This window comes from Cryphonectria parasitica (genome assembly GCF_011745365.1).
Source record: "Cryphonectria parasitica EP155 unplaced genomic scaffold M406scaffold_1, whole genome shotgun sequence".
Classification (NCBI taxonomy): domain Eukaryota; kingdom Fungi; phylum Ascomycota; class Sordariomycetes; order Diaporthales; family Cryphonectriaceae; genus Cryphonectria; species Cryphonectria parasitica.
Genome location: NW_024468909.1, coordinates 552898 through 568911, shown reverse-complemented (window position 1 = coordinate 568911; position 16014 = coordinate 552898). Strand labels below are relative to the sequence as shown.

General features: G+C 54.7%; 6 protein-coding genes across 6 annotated transcripts; 3 read left to right on the top strand and 3 right to left on the bottom strand.

Moving 5' to 3' along the window:
• The first annotated feature begins 727 nt into the window (after positions 1 to 727).
• M406DRAFT_354054 (uncharacterized protein) lies at positions 728 to 1676 on the top strand. Its single transcript, XM_040922821.1, has 4 exons — positions 728 to 919; positions 1032 to 1142; positions 1214 to 1316; positions 1397 to 1676. The coding sequence occupies exons 1-4, from the start codon at positions 764 to 766 to the stop codon at positions 1588 to 1590; spliced, it is 564 nt and encodes a 187-aa protein (XP_040780539.1). The 5' UTR covers positions 728 to 763; the 3' UTR covers positions 1591 to 1676.
• A 355-nt stretch (positions 1677 to 2031) lies between these two features.
• Positions 2032 to 3330, top strand: M406DRAFT_354053 (uncharacterized protein). The gene is made up of 2 exons (XM_040922820.1): positions 2032 to 2564; positions 2701 to 3330. The coding sequence occupies exons 1-2, from the start codon at positions 2080 to 2082 to the stop codon at positions 3059 to 3061; spliced, it is 846 nt and encodes a 281-aa protein (XP_040780538.1). The 5' UTR covers positions 2032 to 2079; the 3' UTR covers positions 3062 to 3330.
• A 1316-nt stretch (positions 3331 to 4646) lies between these two features.
• M406DRAFT_335433 (uncharacterized protein) lies at positions 4647 to 5298 on the top strand (the record flags this gene model as incomplete). Its single annotated transcript, XM_040921044.1, has 2 exons — positions 4647 to 4885; positions 4962 to 5298. The coding sequence occupies 2 exons, from the start codon at positions 4647 to 4649 to the stop codon at positions 5296 to 5298; spliced, it is 576 nt and encodes a 191-aa protein (XP_040780537.1).
• Positions 5299 to 5623: 325 nt separating this feature from the next.
• On the bottom strand, positions 5624 to 6423 carry M406DRAFT_248692 (uncharacterized protein; the record flags this gene model as incomplete). The annotated part of the gene is made up of 3 exons (XM_040916553.1): positions 5624 to 5943; positions 6011 to 6130; positions 6192 to 6423. The coding sequence occupies 3 exons, from the start codon at positions 6421 to 6423 to the stop codon at positions 5624 to 5626; spliced, it is 672 nt and encodes a 223-aa protein (XP_040780536.1).
• Positions 6424 to 11043: 4620 nt separating this feature from the next.
• On the bottom strand, positions 11044 to 12846 carry M406DRAFT_23565 (uncharacterized protein; the record flags this gene model as incomplete). The annotated part of the gene is made up of 1 exon (XM_040916022.1): positions 11044 to 12846. A coding segment is annotated over one exon (1803 nt), but the record flags the coding sequence as incomplete, so codon positions are not given.
• Positions 12847 to 14664: 1818 nt separating this feature from the next.
• Positions 14665 to 15910, bottom strand: M406DRAFT_240636 (uncharacterized protein; the record flags this gene model as incomplete). The annotated part of the gene is made up of 2 exons (XM_040916132.1): positions 14665 to 15375; positions 15494 to 15910. Coding segments are annotated over 2 exons (1128 nt in total), but the record flags the coding sequence as incomplete, so codon positions are not given.
• Between the last annotated feature and the right edge of the window lie 104 nt (positions 15911 to 16014).

Here is a 16014-nt window from a genome sequence, read left to right as displayed (position 1 = left end):
GCACAGGTGATCTCACGCTACCTGGAGAGGAAACGCTCTCGGCCCCGTGAGAGAATCGAGGCAGCCCGGGAGCACGAGAGGGGCCATGACCTGGAGGAGGGTGCCAGGACGTGTGACCATGGCCTCAATACCCAAGACCAGATCCTAGTGGTCTCTCAAATTTGGATCTGGAGAGTGAAAGGTTTGTTCCTCAGAAACCCACCAGACATGCCTTACAACCCCGATTGGTCATTTGTGTGCGCACCTGCTCATGCCACCACAGATCTTGTCCTTACTGCGTATCCAGAGGAATGGGATTGCTCCAGCAAACTATCACTACCGCATGAGATTCAACAGCGGTACGACCTGGTTTCGAGTGAGATTGAGGAGGCCGGCAATGCGCGACAGCAACATGGCCCCGACAGCTGGTCTGCTACCAAGACTGAGGGCAAGCGCATGGCGAGAATCATTGTCGAGGAGTGTTTCAAATATGAACCTCACCTGTCGGATGGTGGCGGGAGCTATCTGAATGCTTTTGCCAGCGAGGTTGCTTTTGTGGTGAGTCATCTTCCTCTTGATATTCAGCCCGCGGGCTCTGCATTGCGACTGTTCACGTCGTGGCCAAGTCGCGAACTGACAAGTCGACATTTAGTCTGGTCAGGTGACCAAAGCGTACGAGGAATACAAACGATGCATCGGCCAAACCGCGAGGACATTCAAAGATGCCATTCGAAAGGAGACAGACTATCTCCTCCTGATCGACGACATTCTCGATGAGCTCGCTATGATACGCAGAGTCCAGGAGGAGAAGGAGCTGGTTTGCAGGGATCTCATGGAGTTTGAGGAAAAAGAGGAGCAGAATAAGTTGGAGCGCTGGATGAAGCAGGCCCAGATGAAATTGAAGCGCCTAGAGGAGGATGCACAGAGGGTTAGGAAGTCGGTGAGTCACTGCCCCAGCCCAGTCGGTCGTGGATCGCAGAGAAGATGTCTCCTTCTCCTCTTTCCTCCCTGGCCATTTTCTCGACTAGATGCGTGGGCTAAATCAGTCGCAGCTTGTCACTCTTCTGGACTTGCGGCAGCGCCAGGTCAATGCGGAAGGGGTCGTCAACTCGGAGCTGCAGTCTAAAATCTTCGTTGTCTTCACAGCAGCGACGGTGGTTTTTGTAAAGCATCCCCATTCAATGTTCTCTTCCCTTTTTTGTATTTCAGATGCTAATGTTCGACCACTAACTAGACGCCCTTGTCATGGATCTCGAGTCTGATGGCTTTAGATATTGTCGACTTCAGCCCACCAGATTCACAGCCATGGAGTCGGAATCAGGCCTTGGCAGCGTCCCGTAAGTTTATTTCAGCGAGAGAGCACGCGCCCCCGTAAACCGTCACCCAGCTAATCAATGATTGTTCGCACAATCATTAGTTGTCACCATGGCTGCCTCTGTCGTGCTCATCCTTCTGTGCCTCCTCGGATGGCGTTGGTATGAGAAGATAAGTTCTAGTGTACAACATGAGGACCCATCTACCATCTACGGATCAAGTCGATTGTGGAAGAGAGCATTGCGATCTATCGGACGACGGAAAGAAAAGGACGCCGTCATCAGACCACATTCGTGATGCTTCCTTGTGTTTTGCACAGCTCAATCGTTTGCATCTCGATGGGCTGCCTCTATGTATGTACATAAAAATTACAAGATAATTTGAAAAGAACCACTGTAAGGGCAAGTGACAGTGTATTATTACGTAGCAATTTCCATTTATCAGCTTCGTTACCGCTTTCTTCAGTACTTTCATTATTCTCAACTGAAGTGAGAGCGACGCAAGTATTTTTGACCCCACCCGCTGCGGGATCCCTGTGGCGGTAGACTTGGAGGAATTAAGGCCAATGATTCTCTTCGCTGGCTGAAAGCGACTACCAACTACTGCATTAATAATGTCTCGCCCTTTTAACGGCATCGAGCTGGAACCTTGCTCGCCCTATTTCTCACGGTGATGCCCTCGTCTCAGTCATTTGCCGACAATTGTTCTCTCTACAATAGAGCTGCTGATATAATTTTTCCTCGTTACCCCTCACAATCAGCACATCATACCATTACTGAAAAAAACATGGCTGAGTTGGCCAATGCAGAATATACACTCTACTCCTCCCCCTTCTCCCTTTATTCTATGATGGCCCGCCACACCATCCAACTCGGTCCTACAACGCAAGGCGCGAGGCCACCCAAGAAGATCACCCTCAGCTTCGTCAACCACAAAAAGAATGAGAACCTCAGGGAGGAATATCTCAAGGTGAACCCCAAGGGCCAGGTTCCCACCATGACCAGCAACGTCCTCGAGCAGCCGCTCACCGACAGTATCTCCATTTCGCTTTATCTGGCCGAGAAGCACTACCCGGCCATGCTGCCAGCGGAGCACGCCGCCGTCATCAAGGACCTCCTCCAGAGGTTTCATGCCATTCCTGGCCTATCGTTCAGCAACAAGAACCCCACAGCAGAGATGACGCAGCATAACCGTTCACCCGTGGAGGATATTCTGAAGAGGACTGATCTCAGCCCGGAATACCGCAAGGCTCTCGAGGTCAAGCTTGAATTGTAAGCCGCCTCTCCCCCGGGGGTTCCTTGCTTCAGACCTGACGATCGACGTGACCCCCCTCTTGTGACTTGCCTCGTGCCATGGCATTCTCGCCAACGGCTGCCATCACTGACACTTTCTTGTTCACTCATTCAGCCATAACAAGGGCAACGGCGTAGTGTTCCAGCCAGCCATCAAGGCCAAACACCTCGCAGACCTACAGGCCATTTTTGCAGAGATCGCAGAACACCGCAGGCAGAGTGGTGCTTCCGGAACTGAGGGCGAATGGACGTTTGGCGCCCAGGTGGGGCCGACGGTGCTCGATAGCCATCTCCTCCCACTCGTGCTGCGCTGCGTTGAAGCTGGCAATGCCGAACTCGTGCCCCCGGAGCTGCAGCGGTGGGCCGAGGTGAAGGCCAAGAGCCCCGTGTGGCAGAAGGTCATGCACGGCAGGCCGACGACGTGGGCTCCTTCGATGGGCCCGGTTGAGGATATGCAGGATATGATGTCCCTGTGAGACGAGCTCATTGTTTAGCATTAGTTTTATCCCTTTCTGAGAGCAGATCCAGCTCAAATGTTTGGGTGTTTTTGAGATTCCCTGTTGTTCAGCATAGCCTGATCAACTGGTTGACTGAAACGTAATCATAATATCAAAACATGTGCTTTGTTTTGGCGCAAATCTTGAAGTTCAAGCCATGTCCACGGCGATGTGGGTGCTTTTAGGGAGGGGAAAAAAAAAAAGACCGACTCTGTGAGGCTGTAGTGAATGATGGGGAAACGCAGTACAAGCCAGACCCGAAAAAGAGCATAAGACACTCCGTACTTGTTATTAATTACTTGGATAGAACAGGACAATGCAGGAAACACATCGCGGTAAGCCTCACTGAATTGTCCCTTTGACCAGGCCTGGAATGATGCTACTCACTTTGGAGTATATAATCATGCTCGAGCCATTCCATAGTTGACTACAAAGTGCGTAGTTACACCCTGGACTTTGATGGCGGGATTGAAATCACTACCCGCGATGAAAAAAAAAAAAATGAAAAAATAGTCCTCGTTGTGAATCGTTAGTAGTCGACATGTAATAGTACTCTCATCGAATCTCAATGCAGCAGTGTATCCTCATTCTTGGAAAGCAGAGAGGGTAACGTTAATGGTATTCGTGCCTTGGGAATGGGGTTTGCGCTACAGACACTTTCCTGCTGCAAGTATATCCGCGAGGTAATAAGCATGGGGGCGGGAGGCTTCTGTGATGGGGAGAATACCAGCCGAGAAGGGAAGAATCATTAATCGTTTCCACAGCAGAGAAAAAAATGTTTTTCTTTTATCTTTCCTGGTGCTACTGAATCGATATGCTCGAGGGTAGCAACAACCAGTTTAATTACTGATTGAGCACAGTAAATGGGCTGTACGTCAAGGAGCACTATCAAGGAAGGGATGCCGACAGATTTAAAAAAGTGGTTACTGGATACTACAGTGCCCGGAGCAAATCCTCCTATAGCATCGCCCTGCTGGAACGTACGCTGTGGCAATCTTGCTCCGAAATCGACGATTTTAGTATGCATTGACTGATATTCATCCACGCTTCAGGGATCCACGGGTCCATCTGCTGGATGTTGGCCAGATTCTGACCAAGCGGGTCCCGCGGCGGCGCAACTTGTAGATATTACATCAGTCAGGAGAGAAAATGCATCAATTTGCATGCAGATAAACAAAGTTCTAGATGTATTTGGTAACGAGTTGTCGTGCTGGTGTTTTTGAGCAATGCCGGGGCTCTTGGGAGGTGGCCACTATGAGATCATCACGCTTTGGTGGCCATCTGATACCATAATTGGTGCCCATCATTACATCAGAAGCGATTTGGGTGTATGACGTCTGATAATACTGATAATAGAGCACTAACACAGATGTGAAGCGAGCAGCGTCGTATATATAGACGAGTCTTGCTTCGAGGAGTATAATGGCTGGGGACCATAATTCTGCTTTACACACTTCAATCCATTTGTATAGTCAAACGTCGCATATTGACTCTACACACCATTTCAGTCCTATCCATTCATACATACCCTTGAACATTCACGCAAGTGTTTTATGCCGACATAATGGCACCCACCAACGAGGAGCTGAACCGCATCGCCAAGCAGGCCGAGGTCGACCTCAACAGCTACCAGGCTAAGCAGGGACTCAACAATTCCTCGGTAGATGATGCTGGCGTCGACACCGGCGTCGAGAACAAGTTTCCCGGCGCGGAGGTCAAGTACGGCTCTGAGCTGAGCACAAATGCCAGTTACAACAAGCGTATTCCACCAGAGGAGGGTGGTGAGCTGGACGACCGCGGAAGGCAAGCACCCCCTTCTAACGACCGTTTTGAATCTTCCGACTTTGGAAATAGCTGTGCTGACTTCTTATCACTACAGGCAAACTCGCGGCACCCACTTCGAGGGCACTGGCGGCCCCGAATCCAAGTTCGAAGAGACCGGAGAAAACGACAACGACGTGGTGACGAGCAAGGCGCTCGGCAGATCTGACGTTGTCGGCGCTGGTAAGGAGCGGAAGGGTAACGATATTTTGGATCGGGGCGTGAGCGCAACCACCAACAACGTTGGCTCGAACCCACCTGGCCCTGGCGGCTCCAAGTTCAAGGGCGAGGATTACTACAGGCCGGAGTCGGTACCTGATAGTGTCTCGGCGGAGGGTTATTTGGCGCCAGAAAGTGTGACACAGGCGTCCAAGGAGACAGAGTTAGGGTCGTAAGCGGTGAGATGTGACAATCAAGCGTCCTTAGAAAGTAAATGCAACTGCAAATATCCCAAACATCGTTCCCGAAATTCTTCGATGCTGTGCCGTCATACGAAATTTGGTTGATCTTGGATGCGCCCAGGCCATTCGTGGTATTGGTGGAAATCTGTCACCAGTCTTTACGCAGGTTGGATTAAAGGTGTGGGATGCTTCCGGCATGTTCAACCTTTGGCGGCGTTGTATGATTCGGTGTGATCGCTGTCGTGCAAGAGTTCCCAAGGTCTGCCCTCCCAATGCCTCTTGTGAGGGGTCATTGCCCTGTCTGCTTCAGTCGCCATGATCATGACTTCTCCCGGGCCATTGTTGATGGTGTTTGCCTCGTAGATTCACTTCCCTTCTGCTTTTCTTGGGCTTTCAACGCCGCAATGTCTTCGTCAATGATTGCAATTTCGGCCTCCAGCCTGAGCAGTTTTTCCTCTAGTATGGCCTCATACTCCTGATCGCTGAGTCTCTTCATCGGACTGAACTTGGCGAACCAATTATCGCTCTTCTTCTCCGTTGGTGCATCGCTTGAGCCGGTCCACTTGTTGACTGCGAACTGACCACCACCTCCGAGCAGCGAAAACACCAAAGCTGCAGGGAGGATATTCCGGGTACCGCCTACACACCGTCAGTAGAGAATTTTGGAGATGTCAAACCTCTATGATGAAAGAAGCTATTGACGCACGCATTATCCCTCCAACAGTCATGCCCGAGACGGCTCCACCCAGGGCACTGGCTCCCACTTTTTGTGAAGGCGTAACATCATGCCCAGGGCCATATCTTGCAATGGCCATGCTTCGTGTGCCTAGTTAACATTCAGCCGGATGTTCTCTGAAGCAAGTAAGAGGTTAGGAACCTGAAGTTACCATAATATACGGATCCCAGGCCAAACCACTGTAGGCCTGACACTATGGAGAAGAGCACTGGGGTAGTCCCACGGACGACACCAGCTGTTGCGCCGAAGAGGAGCCCACATGTTCCTGCCCCAGCTCCTAACTGCAGGCTCTTTGCCAGTATTTCTGTAACTCCGTCAGGTAACTCATCCTTTGTCCTGATCGTCCGCTGTTGGGGATCAGAAGGAGGCTGGGGCGAGGCCATTGATCCGGGCAAGCACAATAGCAAGTCGTCTGAAAGAAACAGAAGACAGAGATTTGCCAGCTACAGGCTCAGTGATAATTGGACTGGAACACGAACAATGGATTATAGCTGGGATGGTGACTTGCAGGTGATGATGAGGAGGGTTTGTTTCTGGGTGACAGTTGTGTGTTCTGTTGTAAAGTAGGTAGTAGAGGAAGGACCGAGTAAGTTAGTACTTACCTATGATAGATGAATATTTTAATGGGCAGTCCCTGATTGCATATTTCCCACCTTGCATCACCGAGGGCAGATCGTGCTAGTCCCTAAAGTGATTAGCGGTACAGTGACACCAGCCCCAAGGGCCCCAGACCTAGCTTTGCAGGCCAAGGGGGCCCTCCTCACTTCCCATCCCCCCTTCCCTGCCGTGCCTGCGACCTGCCTGCCTGACCTGCGGGGTGGGAAGGGACAGACAGACCTAAAAATTTCCGCGCTAGTGAAGTTCCTCCCCAAAAGAAAGGCACAATCACAACCACCACAACCTTTTTTATCGACCTCGTCCATCACAACCTCGACAACTCAACCACCAAGTGACCACAAGCTGAGGCCATCCACACACTTTTTCACAACGACGATTGAGGAGAAGACCCAGGATAATCTGATTTGCTGCCACAGCTCACCCCACCAGTAGCGTTATTTCAGCGCCACCACGAGTCGAAAACCGGATCTATTCTATACCCGGACCACGACTTTGCCCACCGATTTCGATCTCAATTCCCAGTCTCTGCACCTCGTCCGCGAATCCTCGAACGAACGAGACTTCGTGGCCATCAATATCTTACCCAGCTTGTCTACGTGCCACGACTAAGTGTCGCGCGTAGTCAAGTCCCATTCAAACACCGCAATCATGCGTACGATGCACCCCGCCCACCAACCCACCACCCACCTGGCTCAGTAGCAGCCTTGCGAATTCATTTGCTAACGACAGTCCCATCACCAACAGCTCCCAAGAAGGAAAAGGCCCAGAAGCTGTCGCTTAATGAGTTCATGAATGATGGTTGTGCGTCTCCTCCGCCCTGTCCCCCTCGCCGTCGAGATACTGTGCCCCTCCCACCCTCGTCGCATTGCAAAGCTAACCCCTCCCCCCGTCCCTCAGCTTTTGGCGGTGGAAACTGGGCCGATGAGGTCGAAGAGACCTATGGTGAGTTTGCTACCTCTTGACCTTCCTGGCTCTCCAATTCATGGCATCTTGCTGACCACATTCATTTCCTGCTAGCCTCTGGTGAGATGCCATTCTCTAAGCAATTAGTGCTACAAGTGCCCTCGAAGAATTCCCAGCAACTGACGTTGAAAACAAAGGCACCCAACCCCTCCCTGCAACCGACCGCCAGCGCTCCACCTACAGTTCCAGCTATAGCCGCGGCGATGCATCTGGTGGATTTGGCGGAAGTGATCGATATGCAGGTGAGGCTAATTTCACACGCGCCACAGTCTGTCTTGGCTTCTTATCTGACATTATTGTTTGTAATAGGCTACGCTCGTCAGGAGCGCGAGGAGCTTCCTATTCCCGACAAGCCCCCCTACACGGCTCACCTCGGAAACCTCTCGTACGATGCCAACCAGGAGGCCGTGACCGAGTTCTTCACTGGTGCAGGCTGCGAGGTCGTCAGTGTTCGCATTGTCGAGGACCGGGCTGAGATGCGCCCCAAAGGCTTCGGTTACGCTGAATTTGCTACTCCGGATGACCTCAAGAAGGCCCTGGCTCTCAACGAGGAGAGCTTCTTCAACCGCAACATCCGAATCCGCGTCGCCGATCCTCGTACGTACCAAATTCCTTCAGAGTTAATCTGTGGTGGAGTATTGTGCTAACCTCTCCACACAGCCAAGGACCGATACGGCAATGAGAGCAACCGAGACTTCTCCGACTGGACGCGCAAAGGCCCCCTTCCCGATGCCCCCGGCCGCAGCAATAACAACAACCGTGGCCCTCGAGAGTTCACCGAAGCCCGTGAACCCCGTGAGTTCCGCGAGCCACGAGCGGCTGGCCCTGACTACAGCCAGATGAGCTGGGAGCGCAAGGGCCCTCTGTCGCCCGTTGCCCCTCCGCCCATGGAGCGCGGTGGATCCCGTGCTGGCAGCCGATCTGGCCACAGGATGACTGAGCGGACCAACTCGTACGCCAACCGCGGAGCCTCCCCCGCAGCTTGGGGTCCTGGCGAGGGCCGTCAGGAGTCCCGTCAGGAGTCCCGCCCCCCTCGCGAGCCCCGTGCCCCGACCGCTGCTGAGCAGGAGTTCGACTGGCGCGCCAAAATGCGGCCCGATGCTCCGGCTAACAAGTCTCCTGTGCCCTCCCGTGCTGGCAGCGAGGCCCCCTCATCACCTGCTCTGGCGCCCGCCGCCCCAGCTGCTCCTGCTGGCCGGCCCAGACTGAACTTGCAGAAGCGCACCATCTCCGAGGCACCAGGTGTAATGTCGCCATCCCTTACCAGCTCCGAGTCCAAAGCCAGTCCTTTCGGTGCTGCTAGGCCTATTGATACTGCCGCCCGTGAGCGAGAGATCGAGGAGAAGAAACAGAAGGAGCTGCAGGAGAAGAAGGAAGCCGAGGAGAAGGCCAAGGAGGAGAAGCGGCTGGCTAAGGAGGCAGCTGCCAAGGAGGCCTCTGAGAAGGCTGCCGCCGAGGCTGCCGAGCCTGCTGCCGAGCCCGCTGCCGAGGCCGATGCCCCAGCTCCTGCTGAGGATGCTCCGGCTGCCGAGGCCGCCGAGGCCACCGATTCCGCCGAGGCCACCGATTCCGCCGAGGCTGCTCCCAAGGATGTTGAGACCACGGGGACTGCCGCTGAAAACGGTGTGAACGGGTCGGAGCAGAAGATCCCTGTTCGATCTCGCGAGTCTGCCGATGACCGTGCACCCTTCAAGTCTCGGGCCAATGATAGCGGCAACTGGCGCTCCTCTGGCGCTGCCCGTGGTGCCCCTGGCGGATCCCGAGGTGATCGTCGCGGAGGTGGTGCCTCTAGAGGAGGACGCTCATTCGAGGGTCGCCAGCCCAGCCGCAGAGGTAACGAGCAGCGACGAGGCAGCGATCAGCAGCCCTCGACTCCTACAACCCCAGTTGTCGATGCTGATGGTTGGACGACCGTGTCTACCTCAGCCAAGGGCCGCCGCGGCCGCCCTGTCCCTTCTTGAGAGATTCGTGATATACCCCGCCACCTCGACCATTGTTTTCAGGTGTTCACGGCTTCAGCAGTCCACAAAAAAAGAGAAGAAAAAAAGAGGCACGATTTACCCTGGGAGTGTTTCTTCCTAATCTGACCTCATGTCAAAAATTCGACACTGCTTTGGCCGGAGAGCTCTTTGATACAAGATAAAGATTGGCCTCCTTCTCCCACATGGCAGACATGGTTCTGATGATTCTCTTTCATCTATTGACTTTTCGGAATAAAAAAGATCAGGGTTTGAAAAGGTGGCGCGGTCTTAGGCGTGGCAGGGTCTTTTTCTCAGCATCCTTTTTTTGCTCGACTTGTCTCCAATATTTTCCTTTCCTCTCTCCATTCAGGTCATCCTCATATGACTCTTCATCTTTGCAGCTCCTGGTTTGGTTGATTCCATATCTTCGTAACTCTTCAGCCTTGCAGCCTTTTGTCATCAACGAAAGAGGAGGAAGGGTTGGCATGTGATCTTTTTTTCTTTCTTCTTTTTCCTTTCTAGGGCACATATTTTTGATGTCTGGGACGGATATGATGAGGAGAGACCTTGGTCTCCGGGCTAAGGTTGACCTGTCAAGATGGACAAGGGAACAAGGTGGGGTTGGACAGAAGATGGATGCTTTGGTGTGGTGTTGTGTGGTTGAGAAGGTGATGATGGCCTGCCACTGAGCAACGCAATACAAAAGGGGTTTAGAGGGTTATTGATAGGGAATGAATCGCCGTGATACAAGTTGTCATTGTTGATTCATAAGAAGGGGGCTTGATTCCACCTGAAGATATATTGTGATGGTCGACGTGGCCAGAGAGAGAGACAGAGAGGAGAAAGGGAGGGAGCAGTGGGGGTGGGGAGGACTCTGTTGACATGTTGCTTGATTTTTCCTTTCAAAAACTCGGAGACGTTGCTGCAACCGGATGATAGACGAGGCGTATCTGACCTCCAACCCCAGTTCTCATAGAATTCAAACCGTGCTTTCTTCATTTATCATTTATCTCATGTCCATGGGCTGGGCCGTGAGAGGCCCTGCCACGCACGTACGTACGCAAGCCCGCCTTGTATCACTAATACCAGAGCCACAAGGCAAGGCGAGGCAGTTTTGACAGTTCTCGGTTTCCCTCGGGTACTGGCTGTCCATGCGAAGGATAGCCTGATTGCAGGAGACAAGGCACACGCTGGGTTGGCTCTGAATAATAGAAGGAATTCATTCACCACGAGGAACGTGACGATGTTGGGTGAGAAAAGGGGGAATGATATACATATATATATAGACACAGTCAATCAGTTCTATCGACACAGACTCGCTGGTTTCGTTTCTGGTTGCTGCTTGCTGCTATCATACAATGAAATAACAAGCCAAAACTCCGACCAGATTTACACACATACATAAAAGGTATATTTCTTCCCTGTCTTCCCTCTTCCATTTCGCTTTTGCCCGTTTGGTAATCATGCCCTCTTCTCGCCCATCTCCTCGCCGACAAACTCATCCCACTCCCCCCACTCGCCAAAGCCGCCTCCCGGCCCATGTATCCTCCTGCCGACCCAGATGCCCATCGCAGTGGCGGCAGAGCTGAAGAGGAACCACGACTCGAACCAGCGGTCGACGAAGCCGGGCTCAAGGGCGCTCTCGAGGGCATGGCCGACGGCGCTGCCGACGTCGCGGGGCAGGTTGGAGCGGAGCAGCAGGCCGGCGCTGATGACATAGGTGGCGCTGATCTGGCCGATGATGAGGGCGAGGTTGGCCTGGGCCTGGTGCAGGAGGCCCGGGGCCCAGCGGGCAAAGATGTGGAAGGTCTGGACGACGGCGTTGGCGGAGGCAATGAGGATGACGCCGGAGAGGAGGAAGGAGATCTGGCGGGCCCAGGCGGTCTGGTCGAGCTTGGGGTCCCAGTGCTTGGCGAGCAGGCCGAGGAAGCGGTTGATGGGGTCCGACGAGGAGAAGGCGGCCGAGGCGGGGTAGTAGAGGCGGCGGAACGAGGTGAGCGAGGTGGCGAGGATGCGGTAGATGCAGTAGATGCTGAAGACGTACGCCGGCACCGCAAGCAGCCTACCGACTGCCGTGCCTGCGCGGGCCTCTGCGGCCTGCCTATTGCGCAGCGCGGCCAGTGACGAGCCCAGGCTCGTCTCCATCGTCTCCAAGCCCGAGATCTCCAGCTGCAGGGCTTTCACCTCGGCTGCGTCGCCGCCCCCGGCCCCGCCGCCGCCCATGCCCTTGAGCGAGCCGACAATCTTGCCCATGACGCCGCCAGGAGACCTCGCAGTGGGGCTCGACTCGGTGGTGGCCGCCATCTTGGTCTGTAGCGACCGCAGGCGGTGCCTCTTGGTCAGCAGCAGCTCTCCCGTGGCGTCCAGGCCGGCCTGCTTCCGCGCAACGTCGGCATCCGTGACAGGCCGCCTCCGCCGCGCCGTGCTGTCCATGAGCGTGTACCACGGGCTGCTCACGCTGGCGAACCCGGACAGCAGCGCCATGAGCGAAATCCCAATGACCCCGATGCGCTCGAGGCATGCCCGCGCCAGCGTGTCTGCCGTCCACCAGCCGTCGAGGCTGCCGCTGCCGCTGGAGGAGGAGCTGCCCTCGCGCCACCGTGTCGCGATCGAGATGCCCGTGGCGTCGAAACTGCCCTTGAGCCTGGCGGCACGCGAGTACAGAAACCCGTCGGCCTGGTCGGCAGCTCCGCCAGCAGCGCCCGCGGGGACGGCCTTGCCGATGCTCCAAAAGACAAGGAGCCAGAGACCAAAACCGAGGGTCTGCAGGGTCCAGGCCCAGCGGGGAAACCGGCCACGGGAGGAACGCTGAAAGCTGCACAGGCCGGAGGCGGCAAGGACACTCTGGATCTCGAGGAAAGGGATGAGGACGACGAGGACGACGAGTAGCGTGGGCACAACGATGCCCAGGGCAGTATCGCGGGCGCCGGCAGAGACGACATCGGCGATCTCAGAGAGGATTAGCTCGCCCAGCACGGTGGCCAGGCCGATGGTGGTGGCGAAGGTGGTGGCGGCGACGCGGCGGCGGAGAGACTTGGAGCCGTGCTCGGCGTGGACCTGTTGCAGGGTCGGGGGTGCCGAGGCCGGGAGGAGGTGGTCTTCGCCATCGCGGACGGCGTTGAAGCGAGATAGGCGCGGAAAGAGGGTACGCGAGACGGTGACGGAAACGAGGACAAAGGTGGCGAGGAAGGGCGAGAGGGAGAGGACCGTCCCTATGGTCGTGGAGGGAGGGACAGCACTGCAGGCGGTATCATCGCAGGAGGACGACGAGGACGACGAGAACGGTTTCATTGGCGTGAGCTAATGGTCTGCTGGTCGAGAGAGCAGGAGAGAAGAAGAAGGAGGATGGCTGTTGAGGTCGTGGTAGGTCGTGGATGGGACCTCGTGGAGGTGGAGTAGGCGCAGGAGAAGGAGGTGGGGGGGGGGGGGGGATGGGAGGATCGATTGGCAGGAGAGTCTTGTCGTTCAAGCTTCTCTCAAGTATGTTGGTGGAAGATGTGGTGTTGATGGTGGTGCCTGAGGCGGTTCGTCGTTCTGGACGCGTGGAACATTTCACTCTGAATCGTGAAGTCACAGTGAAACAAAATACTTGTTGCTAGGCGAGTGGACGATCGAGGGAGCGAGTTGAGAGGGAGAAAGGATTAAAAAAAAAAGAAAAAAAAAGAGTAGACCCTAATCGTAGCAGGTCGTTGCGTTGTCCTTCCTCACTGCAAAAGAGTCATGACCAAGAATGTCGTCGTCAGAGCACACAAAGAGCTCGTCGTCATCTGATTGGGTGGGGGGGGGGGAGAGAAACGCTGAAAATAGAAGTGTGCAACGATAGTGTTGGTGTTGTGCTTGTGGGAAGAAGTTTTGAGCGAAACAGATCTCGTCTCGTCCCGTGCAGACTCGGTAGTGAGTGTGTGTGTTATAGTGGAATAGGAAGTCAATGGAACGACGGACAACGGGTCGTGGGACATCCGAATGTGGGTGGGTGCGTGTTTCCTTTCCCTAGGTATTTCGTAATTACTGTATGGGAATTCCCACTTATCACAGCCCGTCCGAGGCCCTGTGATTGGGCTGCAGGCCCTCTCTTGGCTCTATACTGTGGTACTTCCAGGGGACCTTTTAGTGGACGCGTCGCTGTCAATGCCGCTGTGCCGCCGCTATCAATCCAGCTACAGGGGGGAAGGAGGGGGGTGGGGGGGTTGAGTGTTTCCTCTACCGAGGTGTGGAGGGGCAAATGTCGTAAGCCACAAACCCACGTGCCAATCTAGGGACCTTTGGAAGTCATAACGAAAAGTCGAATAGCTATGGTAACACAAATTCGAATGACAAGTGAAAGACTCTGGCTGACTTCCCCAACAGTGGTAATTATACTGCAATCATGGATATCAAGTATTCTCCGAATCCTATCGATAGATATTTCAATCAACAGCTATATCGATCACGACCGTGGCTTGTGTGTGTAGTTTCAAAACAATACACGTCGGCCATCCCTCAAGAGACATAAATTGGGGGGGGGGGGGGGGACATCCTGCAGCCCTTTGCATTGATTAATATGTAATGAAGCCTATGATGCCTTGGCAGAGTAAAAAGTATTTTAATTCCATATGACTTCAACAGCCATCGCCCACCTTCCAGATCCTACCCACGGGGGAAACCCCCCGCTTCCCTTCATCAAGTGTGCTGGAAACACCTGATGAACGTGTCCTGTATGTTTCCGCCAAGTTTTCGATGATATTTACTTTTTGCTCCGGAGCCATAACTCCGGCCTTCCAATCAGAAGAGCGGTGGGGAAAATGAAAAAGTAAGAAGACGAGAAGAGATAAATCACACCTGGACCCAGCCTGACCCCAGACCTGCCCTGTCCTTTGTCCTGTTGTGTCCTGCAAACTCCGTGCTTGACTTGGCTCTATAAGTCCAGACCTCCTCCTTTCCAGAAAGATGCTTCAGCAACACCAAATGCAAATCACCGCCCTTAAACAACAACAACAACAGAAAGTCGAGTTCCCGCTCCTCATTTATTCTTCTTTCTCTTGGGAATCAGTCTGCGGATGATACTTTGACGGCCCCTCCACCATCCTCGTCGTCCTCGTCATCGTCATCCTCTTCGTCGTCTGACTCGAGCTGGTCCGGCTTCTTGAGCAGCGCTGCACCCTCGCCCACCTCCATGGCGTGCAGCCGGTCTTTCTTCTTCTGCTCCTCCTGCTGTGCCTGGAGCTGTGCCTTGAGCTCCTTGTTCTGCGTCTGCAGCAGCTTCGCCCCGGTCGTGACTTCGAATTCGGCATCGCCATCGTCCTCGTCCTCGCCGCTACCTTCGGCCTCGTCCTCACTGTTAGCGGCACTGGCCGTCGGGGTGATACCGGGGTCAGCCACCAGCCGGCCGGGCTCCGGCTCTGCGCCTGCGATCGTCGTCACCGACAGCGAGCTCTTCTGGCGCTGCGGCTTGTACGGCTTAAGGGTCGGATCGAATTTGGCCGGGAGGCCCAGCGCCCGCGCCACCTTGCCCGCCTCCTCGTCTGCCGACAGCTTGGACTCGATCTGCCACGCGCTGACGCCCTCGTCGTTCGCCTCGTGGACCCCCTGGCTGGAGTGCAGCATCTGGCGGTAGCTCTGCATCTCCGGGTCATTATCCCGCTTGCCCTTCTTCTTCTGCCGCTTCTCGTCCGGCCGGACAACCACCACTGGTACGGGGGAATACTGGAGGCAGTATTTCGAGAAGGAATTTCGAGACGCAACGAGCCCTTGGAATCCTCCCAGCTGTCTGCCGCGGGTACCGACGATGAGCATAGACGGTTGGTGGAGCTGAATCTAGTCGGACGAGAAGCGTGGTCAGCCAGGTTAAGTATGAGAGGCACCGCTAGGCTGGAGAGAGTGCATGCGCGCGCGCGCACGACTCCAGAAAGGGAGCAGGGTATACAGCACGTACCAGGCGTTGAAAGGTCGAATGGAGCTTGCCAACGGCATACTCGAGGATGATGCTAACAGCCTTGCCCTCGCCGATCTTGGCCTTGATCCTAGACACCTCTGCGCTGGCCTCTCTTCTCAGTTCTTCTGATCTCTTGTCCGCCTCGTATAGCTTGACGTCCCTCTCCACCACCCTCACGCACACGATCTCGTCGCCATCGTCGACAAACTTGTCAAACAGCCACTGCAGCGCCTCGTCCGAGTACTGATGGTCGTCGATGCCGACCATGAAGGTGCGCGACCGGCGGTTCGTTGTGTAGTCGGGGTGCTTGACGACTAGGGTGTGGGAGGGGAAGTTGTTCTTGGTCGCCTCGCCGAGGTTGACATTGGTGAAGGCGACATGCTTGCGGTATCTGCGAGGGTCGTCTGCCGTTAGCAGGGCCATGGTTGCGATCGCAGGTGGTTATGGTGCCAGCAGAGATCGCCTGGCGCAAGACTCCATATGCAGTCGACGACAACGGGTAATAATGACTCAAAGTGACG

Excerpts from the sequence above, each read along its gene's own strand:
- M406DRAFT_354054 (XM_040922821.1), top strand. The coding sequence starts at position 764 with ATGATACGCAGAGTCCAGGAGGAGAAGGAGCTGGTTTGCAGGGATCTC. Across the intron at positions 920-1,031 it reads CACAGAGGGTTAGGAAGTCG|CTTGTCACTCTTCTGGACTT; the intron begins GTGAGTCACTGC and ends AATCAGTCGCAG. Across the intron at positions 1,143-1,213 it reads CAGCAGCGACGGTGGTTTTT|ACGCCCTTGTCATGGATCTC; the intron begins GTAAAGCATCCC and ends ACCACTAACTAG.
- M406DRAFT_354053 (XM_040922820.1), top strand. The coding sequence starts at position 2,080 with ATGGCTGAGTTGGCCAATGCAGAATATACACTCTACTCCTCCCCCTTC. Across the intron at positions 2,565-2,700 it reads CTCGAGGTCAAGCTTGAATT|CCATAACAAGGGCAACGGCG; the intron begins GTAAGCCGCCTC and ends TCACTCATTCAG.